At 38.5% G+C, this 18923-nt stretch overlaps 2 protein-coding genes and 1 long non-coding RNA gene across 3 annotated transcripts in view; 2 read left to right on the top strand and 1 right to left on the bottom strand.

Moving 5' to 3' along the window:
• Window positions 1–781, top strand: part of LOC146478283 (uncharacterized) — an 18356-nt gene extending 17575 nt beyond the window's left edge. Inside the window, exon 3 of the transcript XR_014865088.1 lies at window positions 718–781. The gene's annotated coding sequence lies outside the window, so the exon portion shown is untranslated. The remainder of the gene's footprint in view (window positions 1–717) is intronic.
• LOC146478278 (uncharacterized) overlaps window positions 1–18923 on the bottom strand; it is a 164261-nt gene that overhangs the window by 114681 nt on the left and 30657 nt on the right. The window lies entirely within an intron of this gene.
• Window positions 1–18923, top strand: part of LOC146478282 (anoctamin-10-like) — a 21187-nt gene extending 2264 nt beyond the window's left edge. Inside the window, exons 5-13 of the mRNA XM_085111809.1 lie at window positions 1019–1197; window positions 1749–2048; window positions 14442–14575; window positions 15275–15417; window positions 15975–16108; window positions 16272–16343; window positions 16526–16650; window positions 17346–17513; window positions 18127–18923. Of these exons, the coding sequence (XP_084967935.1) occupies window positions 1019–1197; window positions 1749–2048; window positions 14442–14575; window positions 15275–15417; window positions 15975–16108; window positions 16272–16343; window positions 16526–16650; window positions 17346–17513; window positions 18127–18292 (1421 nt within the window). The 3' untranslated portion in view covers window positions 18293–18923. The remainder of the gene's footprint in view (window positions 1–1018; window positions 1198–1748; window positions 2049–14441; window positions 14576–15274; window positions 15418–15974; window positions 16109–16271; window positions 16344–16525; window positions 16651–17345; window positions 17514–18126) is intronic.

Raw genomic sequence — 18923 nt, 5'->3', positions numbered from 1 at the left:
GCCATTACCATCATCATTAACTGCATTCATTATTTATGGCAAGATCAATTATATGAATCTCATCATAATAAAATGCTATCACTTTCATACTCACAGTGTTATAGTTTACAATGCGACGCGCCTTATCGTGGCTACCAAACAAACTTTTTTTTACACGGTTAGTTAGCCATAAAATACCAAACGACGTGTTTTTATTTATTGTTGTGTCACTTGCCTGTTGGACTTTGCAAGGAGTCGTGACCGTTAATTAAATTTGCGTATTCTGACTGGCTAACTTGTAAAATAAGTTTGTTGGGTGGCCACGGTAAGGCGCGTCACACTATAACGTCATTATCATCATCATTATTTATTTACCTTCATCATTATCATTCCCAACACCATCATCAATATTATCATGATCATGGTAATTTCCAGAGGGTGGGGTGATCATGGAGATTTCCTGGAATCACAAGTAAAGCTCGCTACCTGACTCACTGAATTAAATAGTTTACATCATTCTCATTTATTCACCAGGCTTAAAATACACCATCACATTTATTCCATTGCACATACGTATGCCATGAGGGTTGGGTTGGGTTTACATATGATATGTAATCCTACCAGTATGCAGGATGTTAATTGTTCCATGCGGAACCTAGTTTAATGGCCAGCTTAGCTCCCAGGAGTCTCCTGTAGCTCAGTGGTAGAGCATCCCAACTAGTAATCACAAGGTCTTAGGTTCGACTCCTGATTGGAGCACTCGGATTTCCTTTTTCTGAGTTTGCCTGTGTCACTCACTGAATCTTAGTAAACTTTTAAAAGAAGATCTATGGGACCCACATCTATTGACTCATTACAATTTTTTTAATTGCTCCTTGACTCTCTGTCTTAAAAATTTAACTGGAACACTGTAATGCTTATACAGAGAGTCCCAATGACTTTGTTCAATGTCAGGATGAGTCTATAATATGCATGTATATGGTTCTTCCAGTCACCTAAAGATATCATACGTAAACCCAACCCTGTATATTTTTTGTAGGAGAAAGTGTTGCCTTTTATTTTGGATGGATGACTTGTTTCACCTGGACCTTAGTGCCGATAGCATTTGTTGGAATACTGCTGTATTTTTTCAAGCCCCGTGGTGTGACCGTGGATGACAACCCTCTGTTGCCTTTGTACGAAGTCTTCATGGCTTTCTGGGCAATTAGCTTTCTTGCTGTAAGTAAATCTTAAACTATTCAGATTTCGTCTGTTTCACAAGATGTTCTTGAACAGGCCACCTGCGTAGGGGCCTTGTGGCTTATAATTGTGTCCCAACAGTCTGAACATTAATTTAGAACTTGACAGTTTTTAAAGTATCTAAAACCTAAAGGGTGTTAATGTTCAAAGGGCAGTTAAATATGCAAATTGGATTAAAAATTAACCAAGGTTTTCATAATCTCCCTCAAGTGTTGAAAGTGTTTTTAAAAGCTAATTTTAATCTAAAGGTAAAGAAAAGTAAAACTGAAGGGCAAAAATCTTTGGAAAATCGTAATTGGAATGCGGAGTAATTGCATGGGTTAATCTTGCTTTGAGCAACTGGCCTGAGACTAATGCAAATTTTACAGTGATTTCAGGAACTGAAGCATGTTACTGTTATACATGAATTTTTTTTTAGTTTTACATGAAGTTACACTCAAAGTGATTTGCATTTAGAATAAGCTGATACACAAAATTTCCAATGGATGTAAAAATTCAAACAATTTATCAATAATTTATTTAACTGTTAGGTATGGAAAAGAAAAGAATCAGAATATTCTTTCTTGTGGCGTACACATGCTCTGGAAAACTCAGAACTACTACGGCCAGAATTCTCTGGTGAAATACGACCCAGCCCCATCACAGGCAAACCTGAGAAGTATTTTCCAAGATGGAAAAGATGGCTACGCTATGGCTTAAGTTTTGTGTTAACGTTACCAGTTCTCCTCTTGGCTGTTGGAGCAATGCTGTGTTCGCTTAACTTCAATGGTTATATCAAGGACAAAGAAAGCCCTGTCTATATTGCTTCTTTTGCTTACTTTGCAGAACCAGTAAGTTAAAATAACTTACAACAACATTGATCACAAGTTTGCAATTAATAATTATTTAATAAATAAGTCAAAAGTTAGAACCACCTCATACAGTATGTACAATAATTATTATTGTACATACTGTATGAGATGGTTTTAACTTTTGACTGTGTGTCTGTAGATGAAATCCTTAATTGGAACTTAAATCAAATAAAAACTTCTGAGCACAACTTTCCTGTAGAGCTGTACAAGGTTTTTCTAACTTGCTAGGTCGTGAATGAAATCTTAATGTGTGATCATGCAAATTAAATCTTTTGAGCACTATACTTTGCTGCAGTGCTGTTTCTCAAGGTGATTCTAACTTTTAAGAAGACGTGGCTAAAATCCTAAAGTATGCCCAGGTGGAAATCTTATTAAGATCTTGTAAGATCTTACAAGATCTTGTAAGAATCTTGTAAGAATGAAAATAACACTAAGATCTTAATAAGATCTTGTTAAGATTTCATATCTTAATAAGATCTTACAACACTTCTTAATAAAATCTTAATACAAACTATACAATCTTCAGCATTTTAAGATCTTATAAGATCTTACAAGATCTTACAAAATTCTTGTAAGATACTTGTAAGAATCTTGATAAAATCCTCACCCTAACAATCAATAAGATCTTAAACAGCTTTTAATAAGATCTTATCCATTTCTTAATATTTTCTTATTAAGATCTTATCAAAATTTGTGACAAGATCTTATTAGCAATCTTGTTAAGATCTTAAGAATCAACTTACAAGAATCTTGTTAAGATCTTACTATAAATTAAAAATAAGATCATAAACATATTTTGATAAGATCTTACCTATTTCCTAATGTTTTCTTAATAAGATCTTAATCGAAATTTGTACCAAGATCTTACAACCATTCTGATTACAAAAAACAAAAACTTCTTCTTTGGTTCAATTTTTTTTATTAAGATCTCATAATATCTTACAAGAATCTTGACAGGATCTAAGAATAAACATGCCAGCAAGACTCTCACACTGACTGTGATAATCCCTTTACTTTCTTTGAAATTTAGTTGTTTGTTGTGACATCTTGTACATCTTAATACTGTTTTCTTCAGTGTTCTAAGTTGATAAACGCTATGTAGACATGTGTGTTTCTAAGCAAAGGCTTAAAAGATATGACTGTTAAGACTTACAGTTTGCAGTTTACAGATTGTATTTGCATAAAAAAAAACTAAATGCATGGTCCTACACTGAAACTCATTTGTGAAAACATTATTACTTACAAACCTGCATTAATGAATCTCAACTCCATTTAATGCCAGAAAAAACAAAAATGCTTTAAATCGTAATTTCTACGATTGTCATGCACAATGCTAGCTTTTAAAATGAGCAAGAAAACGTGGAAAAGCGTGGAATCGCGGTATATACTCCATGGGAGAATGCCATGGTTCCACCGGTATATATAATATATTATAATATATTCCATACTATAAACACCTTTACAGGACTATACACGTATAGGACAATGCCATGGATACACCGGTATCATATATTACACACCTTCACAGGGCTATACACACCTATAGAGAGATATACACACCTTTACAGGGCTATACACACCTATAGAGAGATATGCACACCTTTACAGGGCTATACACACCTATACAGCGCTATACAGGGCTATACACACCTATAAAGAGATATACACACCTTTACAGGGCTATACACACCTATACAGCGCTATACAGGGCTATACACACCTATAAAAGAGATATACACACCTTCACAGGGCTAAACACACCTATAGAGAGATAAACACACCTTTACAGAGCTATACACACCTATAAAGAGATATACACACCTTTACAGGGCTATACACACCTATACAGGGCTATACACAGCTATACAGGGCTACACACACCTATAAAGCGATATACACACCTTTACCTGGCTATACACACCTATAAAGGGATATACACACCTTTACAGGGCTATACACACCTATACAGCACTATACACACCTATAAAGAGATATACACACCTTTACAGGGCTATACACACCTATACAGCGCTATACACAGCTATACAGGGCTATACACACCTATAAAGCGATATACACACCTTTACATGGCTATACACACCTATAAAGGGATATACACACCTTTACAGGGCTATACACACCTATACAGCACTATACACACCTATAAAGAGATATACACACCTTTAAAGAGCTATTCACACCTATACAGCGCTATCTAGGGCTATACACACCTATAAAGAGATATATACACCTTTACAGAGCTATACACACCTATACAGCGCTATACACAGCTATAAAGGGCTATACACATCTATAAAGAGATATACACACCGTTACCGGGCTATACACACCTATACAGCGCTATAGACAGCTTTACAGGGCTATAGACACCTATAAAGAGATATACACACCTTTACAGGGCTATACACACCTATACAGCGCTATACACACCTATAAAGAGATATACACACCTTTAAAGAGCTATACACACCTATACAGCGCTTTACACAGCTATACAGGGCTATACACACCTATAAAGAGATATACACGCCTTTAAAGGGGTATACACACCTATAAAGAGATATACACACATTTACAGGGCTATACACACCTATGCAGCGCTATACAGGGCTATACACACCTATAAAGGGATATACACACCTTTACAGGGCTATACACACCTATACAGCGCTATATAGGGCTATACACACCTTTACAGGGCTCTACACACCTATACAGCGGATAAACACACCTATACAGCGCTATACACAGCTACACAGTGCTATACAGAGCTATACAAGGCTATACACAGCTATACAGTGCAATCACACAGCTATACAGGACCATACACAGCTATACAGGGCTATACATACCTTAACCGGGCTTTACACACCTATACAGTGCTATACACACCTATACAGACCTATACAGGGCTATACACAGCTATACAGAGCTATAGACAGGTAAAGAGAGCTATACACAGTTATACACAGCTATATATAGAGAGCTTAACACAGCTATACAGGGCTATACACAGCTATGCAGGGTTGTATGCAGCTATACAGAGCTATATACACCTATACAGTGCTATACACAGCTATGCAGGGCTATACGCTGTTATACAGTGCTATATATAGCTATACAGCGGTATACGCAGCTGTACAGGACTATAAACAGCTATAGTGCTTGTACTACTAAAGGTTCTTGCACTAGTTGAGGTCCCTGCAGCACTTAGGTAGTACTTTAGGTACTCTTAATGCTTAACCAAGCAAGTACTAATACAACCGGAAAGTGCAAAAATTTAAATGAAATCTGGGTGGAACCAATGAGCTGTGTTCTAGCCAATTTTAGCAGCCCATCCTGCTAAGGCTTTGAAAGAAGAAGAACGACCAACCACGAGCATTGAGGTGCTAAACCAAAATAGCTAAAGACAGAAAAAATTATGACTATACGACTTAGTTATAACTCAGGACCACTACCAATAATGCCCTCACCTGCAGGAACCCAGGCCGGGATTTATCTAGTGCCTACAAATTAGTAATTGCAACCATCTTCACGAGCTCCTTTTATCAGTTCTTTAAATTTACCATCAATACAGTGGAATATCCCCCACTATAGTACTACTGACATCAACCTTAATTATAAATAATCCAGAAATCCAAGGATTTTCTCGGAGCTGCCGTTAAATTATACCAAAAATTAGAGGAAGATGGTGAGGGGTAATGAGGGAGCGGCGGATATTTACTGCATGTGCAATATCATATCGTTTAAAAAATTTGAAATTTCGCTTTCCGTTACTGTTGTGATCGGAAAATTCATTGGCAATGTCAAGAAGAGAAGGTCTGTCTGTTCTCTCTTAGCTTTATAACTGTTTTAAGTATCGTCAGGTTAATAGAGCGTTCGTGGGTCATTGGTGAACGAAAGTATCGCCACTTGCATGCAACTTTTTATCACAATGTCTGTTAGTTAAATTATCCGCGCCTCTACACATTTTGTCAACTTATCACAATACACAGCGCACCATTCGCGTCGTATTTGATTCCAGTTGCGAGTTTGAAGGAATTTCATTGAACTAAGTACTTTTACCAGGCCCTGTCCTGATGAATAACCTCATTGGTGTCCTCATGCGCTTTCGCAAGGAGAATATAGCAGTAATGTGTGACATCGAGCAAATGTTTCATTCATTCTATGTTGATCCATCCCATAGAGACTTCCTTCGTTTCCTGTGGTTCAAAGGTAACGATCTGTCAAAGCCCATTATAAAATATCAGATGAATGTACACTTATTTCGCAATGGACCCAATCCCGCAGTCGCTACCTACGGCCTACGCAGAACAGCCATTGACGACGAGGAGGAGTATGGCGAGGAGGCCAAAAAGTTCATTAGCCGTAACTTTTACGTCGATGATGGCTTGACCTCGCTTCCATCTACTCAAGGAGCGACAGACCTGGTTAAGAGTGCGCAAGCTACCCTAGCCACAGCTAACCTCCGACTTCACAAAGTAGTTTCTAATTCTGTGGAGGTCATGGAAGCCTTCCCGGACGATGATCGGGCAAAAGACGTGCGTGACCTGGATTTACGCCACGACAGCTTGCCAGCTCAACGTTTGCTCGGGGTATTCTGGGACCTGGAGACAGATGCCTTTACCTTTAAGGTCTCTTTGCCGGAGAAGCCGTTCACAAGGAGATGAGTATTGTCCATCGTCAACTCCGTGTACGACCCGCTCGGCTTTGCAGTACCTGTTATGCTCGAAGGGTGAAAAATACTGCAGCAGCTTGTCCATATGGGAGAACGGACAAAGGAGAACAATACCCCCCTAGCCTGGAACGAATCCCTCCCTACCGCGATGATAAATCGGTGGACACGTTGGAGAGACTCTCTCATAGAGTTGCAGAACCTTTCCGTGCCCCGCTGTTACCGCCCTAAATATTTCGGCAGCGTGTCTAGAGCGGAGTTACACGCCGTTTCCGACGCAAGCCAGGACGCTATTGGAGCCGCAGGCTACCTTCGCCAGTTCAATGAAGCAAACGAGGTGTCTATGGCTCTCGTCTACGGCCAAACAAGAGTCGCCCCGTTAAATCCGACGAGTATACCGCGTCTAGAACTGTGCGGAGCGGTCCTAACTGTTCAAGCAGCCCAGTGATTTATAAAAGAAATCGATCTGAAGATCTCTGACGTGATATACTACACCGATTCAAAAGTGGTTCTTGGCTACATAACCAACGAGAGTCGACGGTTCTAAGTGTACGTAGCCAACCGAGTCGAGCTGATTAGGAGCATGTCTACCCCGGAACAGTGGAGATATGTGGAAACTGATTTGAACCCAGCAGACCTAGCAACGCGCCGAGTCCCCTCAAGCAACTTAATGGAGACGAGCTGGCTAGTAGGCCCAGAATTCCTGCGCAAACTGAAGAGAACTCCCCCAACCGATGAAACGTTCGCACTCGTCGCAAGCGACCCTAAAGTCCGAAAAGCAGTGTTCAGCGCCAGTGTAAATACGCACGAAGAGGAAGAACCAGACCTTGGAGCAGAGAGGTTCAAGAAATTTTCGTCACTTAAGGCTCTGCAACGAACAGTCACTAACCTCATTGTCGTTGTCAGAGAGTTCAAACACCGGAGAGACGTTAAAGCAGAAAGGGTTAACCTCAGGAGTAAAGCGTGTAATACACAAGGCAAACTCAGACCCCCGACAGTCGAGGAATGGGATCAGGCCCTGCGCGTCATAATCAGCAGTACGCAGAGAGAAGCGTTCAGTGGGTTGTTAAGCGACGCCAGAAAAGAACCCGAGCTACCGAGAGAAATCCAAAGTAGCGTCAAGAAGGCTCTCAAAGGCTCGCAACTGTACCGTCTCGATCCGTTTCTAGACAGCCACGGGATCCTCCGCATCGGAGGCAGATTAAGAAGAGCACAGATGGAGTATAATGAAAAAACACCCAATCGTACTACCGAAGTGTCACTATGTCTCACAGCTAATTGCTTAACACTTTCATCATGAAGTACACCACCAAGGGAGACAGATCACAGGAGGTGCAATTAGACAAGCAGGTTTCTGGCTTATTGGAGGCCATGACGTAGTTACGAAGGTCATCAGAGCTTGTGTCCTATCTAAGAAGATAACTGAGAGGACCACACCTAGAACAGCGTATGGCCGACCTCCCGTCAGATAGAACCGAAGTCTGTCCCCCCTTTACTAATGTAGGATTTGATGTCTTTGGCCCCTGGGCGGTGCAAACACGTAAGACTTGAGGAGGAGGAGTAAACGCCAAGCGTTGGGGCCTAGTGTTCACGTGCCAGAGCAGCAAAGCCATTCACATCGAAGTCTTAGAAGCTATGGACTCCAGTGTCTTTATCTGTGCATTGAGGAGGCTCTTCGCATTACAAGGCCATGCTAAACTCCTCAGATGCGATCGGGGTACAAATTTCATTTTAGCTAAGACGGAGCTTGATGCAGCAGCATCCGAGTTAAATGAGAAGAAAGTGGAGAAGTTCATAACAGAGTGCGGTTGCAAGTGGGAGTTTAACCCTCCCCATGCGTCACATTTTGGCCGTGTGTGGGAGAGGCAGATTAATACGATTCGCCGTGTATTGGATGCCACGTTCACTGAGTTAGGTCAGAGTCAGCTTACACACAAATTGCTGGTTACACTGATGGCCGAAGTGTTGACCATTGTAAACGCCAGGCCGATAGCAGCGCTGCCGTCTGACGTCGTTGACCCGCAGCCCCTGTCCCCTGCGATGTTACTCACTATGAGGACACGCCCAGCCGGACCCCCTCCAGGCCAGTTCATGCGCACAGATATCTACGCTCACCGTCGATGGAGACGAGTCCAGTTCCTTGCGGAACAATTTTGGACTAGGTGGAGGAGAGAGTACTTGCAGAGCCTACAGCCGCGGCAAAAGTGGATGGAGACGCGGCGAGACCTCTGGGTAGGAGATATCGTTCTTGTGCGAGACGAATCACAACACCGTAACTATTGGCCACTGAGACGAGTGTCAGAAGTCCTGAGGAGCGACGACGGTAGAGTGAGGAAAGTCAAAGTAAACGTGGTCAGAGATGGAGAAAGGGAAACCTACCTTAGACCAATTAAGGAGCTAGTTCTACTCCTGACCGACACAGCTGATCCAGACCAGCAGTAAACGCCAAGACAATATGAGTAGCAAGGATAAGAATCCTTGGGCGAGGAATGTGATGAACAATGAACATTTAATCAAAGAGAACTTGATTACGTAATTAAGCTTAGTTTTGTTTTGATTTATATAAGATACGTTTTTGTTCTGTTTCATTTATCGAGTTTTTACGCCCCTATTTTCATGTACTATTGTTCACAGTTTCAATCAATTACGTTGCTAGCCAATGTAGCCATCCCTGTTTTCTAATTGGTTTTACAACTGTACACGTCAATTGTACCCTTATCAGAGAACGCCCCTTAAGTTTTTGTGGAGTTGGAGTTAGGAGATCTACGGAGCAACATCGGAGTTTCAGAGCAGTTTTATCTTTTTCGGAGTTACGTAACGTTGGACTTTCTTTAGCCCATTAGTCAGGAACAGACGCAAGTTTCAGCTTATTGTATTCAGTTTTCGTTTTCCTTTCAATTTTGCTTCTTTTGTAATTAGTCTCGGCCCCTTTTTAATCTTCTACATTGTAATTTCCCCTTTAAGTTTTCACCGCATGTGTACAATAATTCAGATGAGTTGGTGATCGTATTAAATGCTGTTGAGTCAACTTGTGCTGTTCAATTTTATACTGTGGTTGACACTTCCCGATCTCCAGTGCACAACACCCCGTGTCCGCTGACTGGGTACACGACACTGTCTATAGCTCTGTGTAGCTGGGTATAGCTCTGTATAGCTGTGAATAGCCCTGTATAGTTGTGTATAGCTCTGTGTAGCTGTGTATGGCGCTCTATAGCTGTGTATAGCTCTGTATAGCTGTATATAGCCTTGTATAGGTCTGTATAGGTGTGTATAGCACTGTATAGGTGTGTAAAGCTCGGTAAAGGTACGTATAGCCCTGTATAGCTGTGTATGGTCCTGTATTAAGCTTTGTATTGCATTGTATGGCTGTGTATAGCCTTGTATAGCTCTGTATAGCACTGTATAGCTGTGTATAGCACTGTATAGGTGTGTATAGCCCTGTAAAGGTGTGTATATCTCTTTATAGGTGCGTATAGCCCTGTAAAGGTGTGTATATCTCTTTATAGGTGTGTATAGCGCTGTATAGGTGTGTTTAGCCCTGTAAAGGTGTGTATATCTCTTTATAGGTGTGTATAGCCCTGTATAGCGCTGTATAGGTGTGTTTAGCCCTGTAAAGGTGTGTATATCTCTTTATAGGTGTGTATAGCGCTGTATAGGTGTGTTTAGCCCTGTAAAGGTGTGTATATCTCTTTATAGGTGTGTATAGCCCTGTATAGCACTGTATAGGTGTGTTTAGCCCTGTAAAGGTGTGTATATCTCTTTATAGGTGTGTATAGCCCTGTATATCGCTGTGTAGGTGTGTATAGCCCTGTAAAGGTATGTATATCTCTTTATCGGTGTGTATAGCGCTGTATAGGTGTGTTTAGCCCTGTAAAGGTGTGTATATCTCTTCATAGGTGTGTGTAGCCCTGTATATCGCTGTGTAGGTTTGTATAGCCCTGTAAAGGTGTGTATATCTCTTTATAGGTGTGTAAAGCCCTGTATAGCGCTGTGTAGGTGTGTATAGCCCTGTAAAGGTGTGTATATCTCTTTATAGGTGTGTATAACCCTGTATAGCGATGTATAGGTGTGTTTAGCCCTGTAAAGGTGTGTATATCGCTTTATAGGTGTGTATAACCCTGTATAGCGCTGTATAGGTGTGTTTAGCCCTGCTAAGGTGTGTATATCTCTTTATAGGTGTGTGTATAGCCCTGTATAGCGCTGTATGGGTGTGTATAGCCCTGTAAAGGTGTGTATATCTCTCTATAGGTGTGTCAAGCCCTGTAAAGGTGTGTATATCTCTCTATAGGTGTGTATAGCCCTGTATAGCGCTGTATAGGTGTGTATAGCCCTGTAACGGTGTGTATATCTCTCTATAGGTGTGTATAGCCCTGTAAAGGTGTGTAATATATTATACCGGTGCATCCATGGCATTCTCCTATATGTGTATAGTCCTGTAAAGGTGTTTATAGTATGGAATATATTATAATATATTATATATACCGGTGGAACCATGGCATTCTCCCATGGAGTATATACCGGAATCGCAGCAACACCGGCAGCCATCTTGGATTTCATTCGGACTGGGAAGACTGGGCACCATTTTGGTCAGCAGATATGCCACTGCAGGCTCGGAGAAAAGACCGTTTCATGTTAGATTTTAGGCGGCAGCACTCATTTCCTCTGGATTTTGCCTCTGTTAAGCTAAAAAAATGATGGCTTCAAGCAGCAAACTATGGACAACCACTTTTTAGAAAGAGGTAAGTTTCGTTACCAATTATTTTGTGAAAGACTGCTTGAAAATGTGTGATCGTCCACGCGAATTACAGACATTTACGTATGCATGCTGCTTCTTGAAGATTGTTGAGGTGGTCATTCCCTATTTAGTTTTTATATGAAGCCTTTGCAAACGTTTTTACGGAGTAATTTGTAGCCGGGTTGATATCATGACAGAGTTGGTATAAGCTGAAGACAATGAGTGATCGATCTTGATTTGGCTTGAAGATCAGTTTATGATCTTCGTGGAGTGTATGACTCATTTTACTCACATCAGGCTCACTGCAACATTGTCTAAATTAAAGTTAATGGCAGCTTAGTGGTCACTGTGATCACTTAGAAGAACTGATTTAAAGTGCACAATTTTCTGTTTTACTGTAGATTTTCAACTCCTATCTCCATTTTGTTGTCAAGGTTGAGACTCAAGACTGCAACTTCAGAGTCAAAAGTCAACGAATCCTGCTCAATAAAGTCACTTATAATTATGACCGCTGGAATCTATTTTAACCGATTTAATTTTGTTGTGAATTGTGACTTCTACTAATTCTACTCAGGAACAATAATACTAAATAATAATGGCAGTATTTGATCAGTACTTGATATCATAGTTGAAAACAGCAAGCAATAAATTATAAAGGGAACACTAAGTAACAATCCTTTTGATCAATGCAATCATTTTTTCTTATAAATTAGGCTTTTATGAACTTGTCAAACCTGCATTAGGAATAGTAATATTTAGCACATTGTTAATGGCTCAGCCTACACTCTGGAGTTTTGTAAGCATAAAAGAAATGTAAATGGGCAATTGGCTGAGAGAAAATATAATCCTCACAAAATAAACTGAAAAGTGGCATTCTCGTGCGGTTCACACAATGATGATGTAATCCTGCTCTTCAGTGGGTTGTGGTTTAATCCAGCTACATTCCATCCTCAACATTTGTAAAACAAATAATTACTGTTTTTAGTTGCTTCACTGAGTATCTTTTGTATATTGGTGCCATTCTTTTGGCTGAAAAGTTGAAAGGCTCTGCTCGCAAACACTTATAGACTCTCAATAGTTGTTGAAACGCTGCTCCCCTTTCCTCTTGGTCAATGTTGTTTGGGCAAATTGGCTTCCATTGCTTCATTGCTTCCATTGTACTTTACTTAGGAGGAGGAGGGAGGGAGACACTTCTAACAAACAGTGTTTCAACATTTTGATGCCAATAGAAGGCTGCTGTCAGCATTTGCTCAGAGGCAAACAGTACATGATGATTTGACCAATGGAGGCATACACTTAACCTTAGTTAATAAATAGTATATTGTTGTTCTGATTGGTAGCTTTTTTAGGAAGGAAATTAGCAAAAAAATTAGGAAAATAGCATAAAAATGATATCTTGTTCTTTTGTTTTTAATTATTTTTCTTTTTTTTCTCCACAGGGGCCATACAGGATAATTTCAAGCTTTCATGTTTTCTTGCTTTTAACATGCAACTGAAAGGAATTATTGGGGTTTTTTGTTTTATGTTTGTTTTTTTTTTTAATTTATTTGTTTATTTTTTAACACTAAAGAACATTATTGTACCAGTGGAAACCAAGCTCATATTCATATGTACAAGTGTTTTTAAGGTTGCTTCTTTCTTGGGAAAATAATACTGGCAAATAATAATTCTCTGGATTGTTTAGGAAGGCTTTAAAGCTGCCAGATTAATTAAGTCAAATAGATTATTATTAGTGCTTCATTAATTGATGCAAATAGAAGAAAAAGCTACATGTAGAACTTTCTCCTAGTCTAGAGAACATTTGTTGGTAAAGGTTTGTTTCTGTCACTCTTGTGGATTACAATAATAATTATAGTGCTGTTGATCTTGTGAGCATGCATCACAAGAACTTGAATATATGCCTTGTAAAAAAGCTGTATATGGCATTGTTGTGATAAATTTATTTCACAATAGCCAAGATTTAGCAATAAAAAGGTTATCACACATGATTTTTCTTGTTGGTTATGGTTTAACAATGGCCCATCCTTTGAATCTAAGTGCTATGAGCATATCCACCTCAAGTCAGTTCCTAGGTACGTATAGATTTTGTATTGTGAGCAAGCTGTGATCAAACTCTCAGGAACACATGATTCTACACCTGTAGTTTAATTTTGGATGAACCAGTGTACGTGTAGGTCATTGCCAGAAATGTCAGGGCAATCCAAAAGAAAATTTAAGTATACGTGTACTTCAGGTTTTTCCCTATTTTGCAGCTTGCTTGAAAAGCAAAATCAAATCTTGGCCCTTCAATTTATCCTGGTTATGGATCTCCCAAGACTTTCTACAATTTTAATTGGTAAGATCCTGACAATGTCTTAGAAAAACATTTGAAGAGGTCTTGTCGAAATCTTGTAAGATATTTGAAAGAATCTTGTAAGATCTTAGTAAGAATCTTATGAAATCTTGTAAGATCTTGGTAAGAATCTTATAAAGTCTTGTAAGAATCTTATGAAATCTTGTAAGATCTTAGTAAGAATCTTGTAAGATCTTGGTAAGAATCTGATGAAATCTTGTAAGATCTTGGCAAGAATCTTATGACATCTTATAAGATCTTGGTAAGAATCTTATGAAATCTTGTAAGATCTTGGTAAGAATCTTACAAAATCTTGTAAGATCTAAGTAAGAATGTTTTAAGATCTTGTTAGAATCTTATAAGATCTTACAAGATCTTGTAAGAATCTTGTAAGATCTTGTAAGAATCTTGTGACAAGATCTTGTAAGATTCTTGTAAGATTCTTAAATAAGATTCTTAATAAGAATCTTGATAAGAAACTTAATAAGATCTTACTAAGATCTTAATAAGATTTCCACCTGGGTGAACATGAATCAAAAGCTTGTTAAATTACACATAAATTTCAAGAGTTGTTGTTCAGTGAATTTCATTATTTACCTTCTGTTCCAGGGTCACATTTTCGCAGCGGATAACAAGTACTATGGCTATTTAATTCCTACAATTGGTCACTCAGTAGTGATCAACATATTGAACAAACTCTACCGTACTGTGGCACATTTTTGCACCGATCTGGAAAATCATAGGTAAGACCACAAACCTACAGTAGACCTGCACCTTTCAATATCTCTATTTTCACTGGACCCTTATAACCTGCAGCTGCATTGTGTTGGGAGCATTGTTCTGTTCTTCTTACATTTGTCCTCTCCACCAACCGTGTAAGACATTGCAAACATTGAAGGTTGCCCCCGAATCTGATGTGCTTTCCTCTTGCCAGGTCTCAGAGCTCTGTAAAGAAATTGTTTGGAAGACTGTCAGTAGTCTCTACTTAATAGGCTTCCTTAAACATGTACATTTGCATTTTACATTTGCCTCAAAGAGAAGATAGTGGAGGGGGTAGGAACTGGCGGGGATAAAATGACATTTGTAAGAGGTTGGTTTGGGGGAGAACTAAAATAAGAAAAATTTGGCAGTGTTCCATAATATTCTGAAACAGAAAAAGTTTATATCTAGGCAGTAATTGCCAAGGGAAAGATGGAAAGTAAATATTTTAGGAAGTTATGGAAAAGTTCAGACACCCCAGTGGCAATTAAGCAAAATATATTTGGTCAGTGGATTTTAAATATTTTTTAGATGTTTGTGTTGCAGTTCCAAACTTTGCTACTGGTAGGTTATAAAGTTCTAACTAAAGGCAAAATTAAAAATTTAGAAAAACAATAAAATTTTGGTCTATTAATTATTGTAGAATGATATTTAGTGATCCATTTTTCATTACTTTTTATCAGGACTGAGAGGGACTGGGACAACTCCCTTATCATCAAGCGTGTACTGTTTGAGGTTTTTGACTGCTTCTTGCCTCTGTTTTACATTGCGTTCTATCAGTTGAACGTTGTTGCTCTTAGAAGAGAGCTGGTTGGATTATTCTGGGGTATGCACCAGTTCTGTAATTGTTTTCTTTGGATTGCTTTGTAATATATCAAACACAAGAAGGTGTGTTTCATCAGATATCCAAACACCAGGAAGTAGAAGGTTAAAAAACAAGGCACGGCCTAGTTTTTTTAAACGACTTCGAGGTTTGTTTGGATATCTGATGAAACACACTTTCGAGAGTTTGATATGGCTTCTCAAATCATCAATGATTCTTGGAGAAATTCAAGGCTAAAGTTAGCAAAATTTTATGGTAATTAGAATCACATATCCAAACCATGGTCACAGTTAGTGATTTTCTTTGTTTTCTCTTGATAAATTATTAATGAGTTTGAGAAATACATGTACTATTTCAAGATTTATCATTAAGCAAAGTGTATCCATTAGTATAGAGGGCAGACCCTCTAGTGGAACAGCTATATATGAAATATGTTTTGAAATAAATTAACTTGTACCAGAAGCATATAACATAAGTTGTATACTTCTGGTTGCAATGGTACAAAAATTTGATTGACCCTAAGGTCTTTTAGAAATTTTATGTTGTGGTTCTTTTTCAAGGTGATGAAATCCGCCGCCTTATTACCGAATCACTTCTGCCATTTGTGACAGAGAAAGGCCATGTATGGAAAATACAGAGAGAGTATGCAAAGAGCAAGAAAGATGCAGATGAAAAAAGATTCATCCCTTCTCAGGTTTGGGAACAATCTGTTAATTATTATTGTAAACTAAACTAACTTTTAAGGAGAGAAAGCAGACAAAGTGCACAACTGAAGTATAATTATGTTAAACCGTTTCTTGCTAGGTGTGAATAGATTGAAATAAAACATTAATTTTGTCTTTTTTGTTGTATCATAGGCCCAGCAGGATATTGTATTAGAAGAGTATGAGCAGTTTGATGATTACCTAGAAATGGTTGTGCAATTTGGGGTGAGTTTTTTTACCGTGAAATAGTACTGGTACACACGGTTCTCCTTTATAAGTGCTCCTTTATAAGTGCTGATGGTGTATATTTGTGTGGTGGTGTATGGTGTAGTTTACATGGAGTATCCTCGATTTCCAAGTAAAGTTGTGTTTCCTAATTTTTTTTTGGCATGTTTCTTCCTTTTTAGTATGTGACATTATTTGCCTCAGCCTTTCCACTTGCCACAGCTGTCAGCATTTTGTTCTTGTTCATTGAGGGAAGAGCTGACTTGTTTAAACTACTTTACATGTATCAGCGGCCAAAAGTTAGAAGGTATAGAATTGTTTGGTATTAATTTTAAAACCAGAGGTTCAAATTAAGTGACGTTTCATGGCCAAAAAACCTTTGTAAAAAATAAAGGTTCATTGACCGTCAGTCATATCATCACCAATCAACTTTAAAGGATTTTTTTGCCAAATAAATCTCAAGATGACAAGACACGTGTAATGTTCTTGCAAAAGGCCCACTGAGTTAATCCAAGCATATACCAGTACATCTCATTTTGTACTTGTAAGTTGTACAACATTAAATCATAAGCAAACAAAAACAGACATACTTTCACAGCACCAAGTAAACTTTTCCTTGGTAACCATGAATAACCTCATGGTGACACTTTGTTTTTGCCAGGTGATTTTAGGGCAGTCCCTTCTAATACAGAAGTATTTTTGTGCAGTTTATGACTATATGGGAAAAGTAGATCTTTGGAAATCTGGGGTATTACCATGCATTTTTCAGAGATAACAGTTACTGCGGTTCAATCTGGACAGAAAATGCCACACATTGTTCTATATTTTAAACCTTTTTCAATTTATTGTTGCTTGATTATCTCTGAAAAATGCATGGTTACCCCCAATAAATTTTCAACATGAGGGTGGTGTTGATACTACATCCAGTTAAAACACATGTCTTATTAACCTTCTTGCTTAAGGCAGATTGAGCAAATCACCGGCATTGTTTGTTACTTACAGGGCATCCAATATTGGTGTGTGGTACACTGTGCTGTATGCTATGATGGTTCTCTCCATGCTCACAAACAGTTTAATTGTTGGATTTTCATCTGAACAACTTGCTGTCTGGTGTCCCTGGATGTATGAGACTATTGACAATGATCAATACATTGTTAATGGATATGGAAGGTACCTAGCCCAAAATAACTGTATAAATGTAGCTTTAATAAAGGCATTTTTTAGCAAGCAAGAGCCAAAAAGGCATACACATTTTAAGCTGCTATCCTCAGGGTTCTTGTTAGGAGTTGGTAACTGGTTATTTTTACTGTCTATTCACGTAAAGGTTACCAGTTATCGTGAAAAAAAATGTTTCTGAAATTATTGAAACTGCTTTCAAAATTCCTCGCCTGTAAAGAAATTGTTCTGGTTTGAGTATTTTCTTTCATCAAAGACAACGCTGTACATCAAGCTCCACCATGTTTGGTTTCCATTCTTCCTGTGGCCATCTTGCTCCCATCATTTCCTGGGAGACATTAAAAAGATGGCATCCACCTGCTATTGCAAATTTATTACTCCCTTTACAAATCTTAACAAAAACCCTGATCTTAGGTTCATCAAACAGCGGTATTGGAGCAGAGTCTTAAACAACATATAGTCAGTAGTTTGGCACTAATATCACTAAATACCTGAAGTGTGCCTGGACTTCATACCTTTAGTTTAACTGGAAATTATGTGAATTTGTACTTGTAGCTCTGCCATTTGTCAGGGATTGATTTATTTTGATGTTTGTTCAATCCTTTAGGTACGTTGTGGCAATTGTGTTCTGCATTGAGCATTTCCTGATCCTCTGTGCTGTATTTGCAAGGTGCCTGGTGTCTGAAAAACCCAAGTGGGTGCAAATTGCAATTGCTAAAGAGGACTATGAAAAGAAGCAAGAAGCAGACAAGAAGAAGGAGAAAAAAGAATAGGCAGCACTATCAATTAAATGTAATTAATTTTCACACTGAACATGTTTTTGTTTTAGGTCGGGGAGTGATTATAGTAATGTTTAAAACATGAGCAGCAGTGTTTTATTGGGATTTAAAACCACAAGGTGCAGCCGAGTGGTTTTAGAACCGATAAAAGACACGCTGCAAGTTTTTTGAACAGCTTCAAAAACATTCCTGGAAAAGCGTGTGTCAAGAGAGTTCATAACAATAATGCTTTTGTGAACATTGGAAATTAGCATACAGGAAAAGCATTAAACACGGCATACTAATTAGGAGGAGGTTTTATCGGGTTTTAAAACCACTGCACGTGATGTTTTATCGGCCATTTGGTAGGTCAATTATTAATGAGTTTTTGAACAGAGTATAAAAAAATTATTTATACAGAACCCACAAACTTGTAATTAAATTAAACATCCATAGTAAAATAAACACCTTACACATTATCTAGTTATTGAATATTTTATTATTGCACAATAACTCAACCTGCAGTTATAAATTAATAATTTATTTATGTGTTATAATATTACTTGTAGTAGACAAACTAAGCAGTATAATATTGTCATGGAGTTTAACAGATTGCAATTTCTAATTAAAGCTGTATTTGAGTGTA

Source organism: Pavona decussata, unplaced genomic scaffold, assembly GCF_977016875.1.
Source record: "Pavona decussata unplaced genomic scaffold, jaPavDecu1.1 SCAFFOLD_64, whole genome shotgun sequence".
NCBI lineage: Eukaryota > Metazoa > Cnidaria > Anthozoa > Scleractinia > Agariciidae > Pavona > Pavona decussata.
Note: the sequence above shows the minus strand (reverse complement) of the source record. Positions and strands in the feature narration are given on the sequence as shown.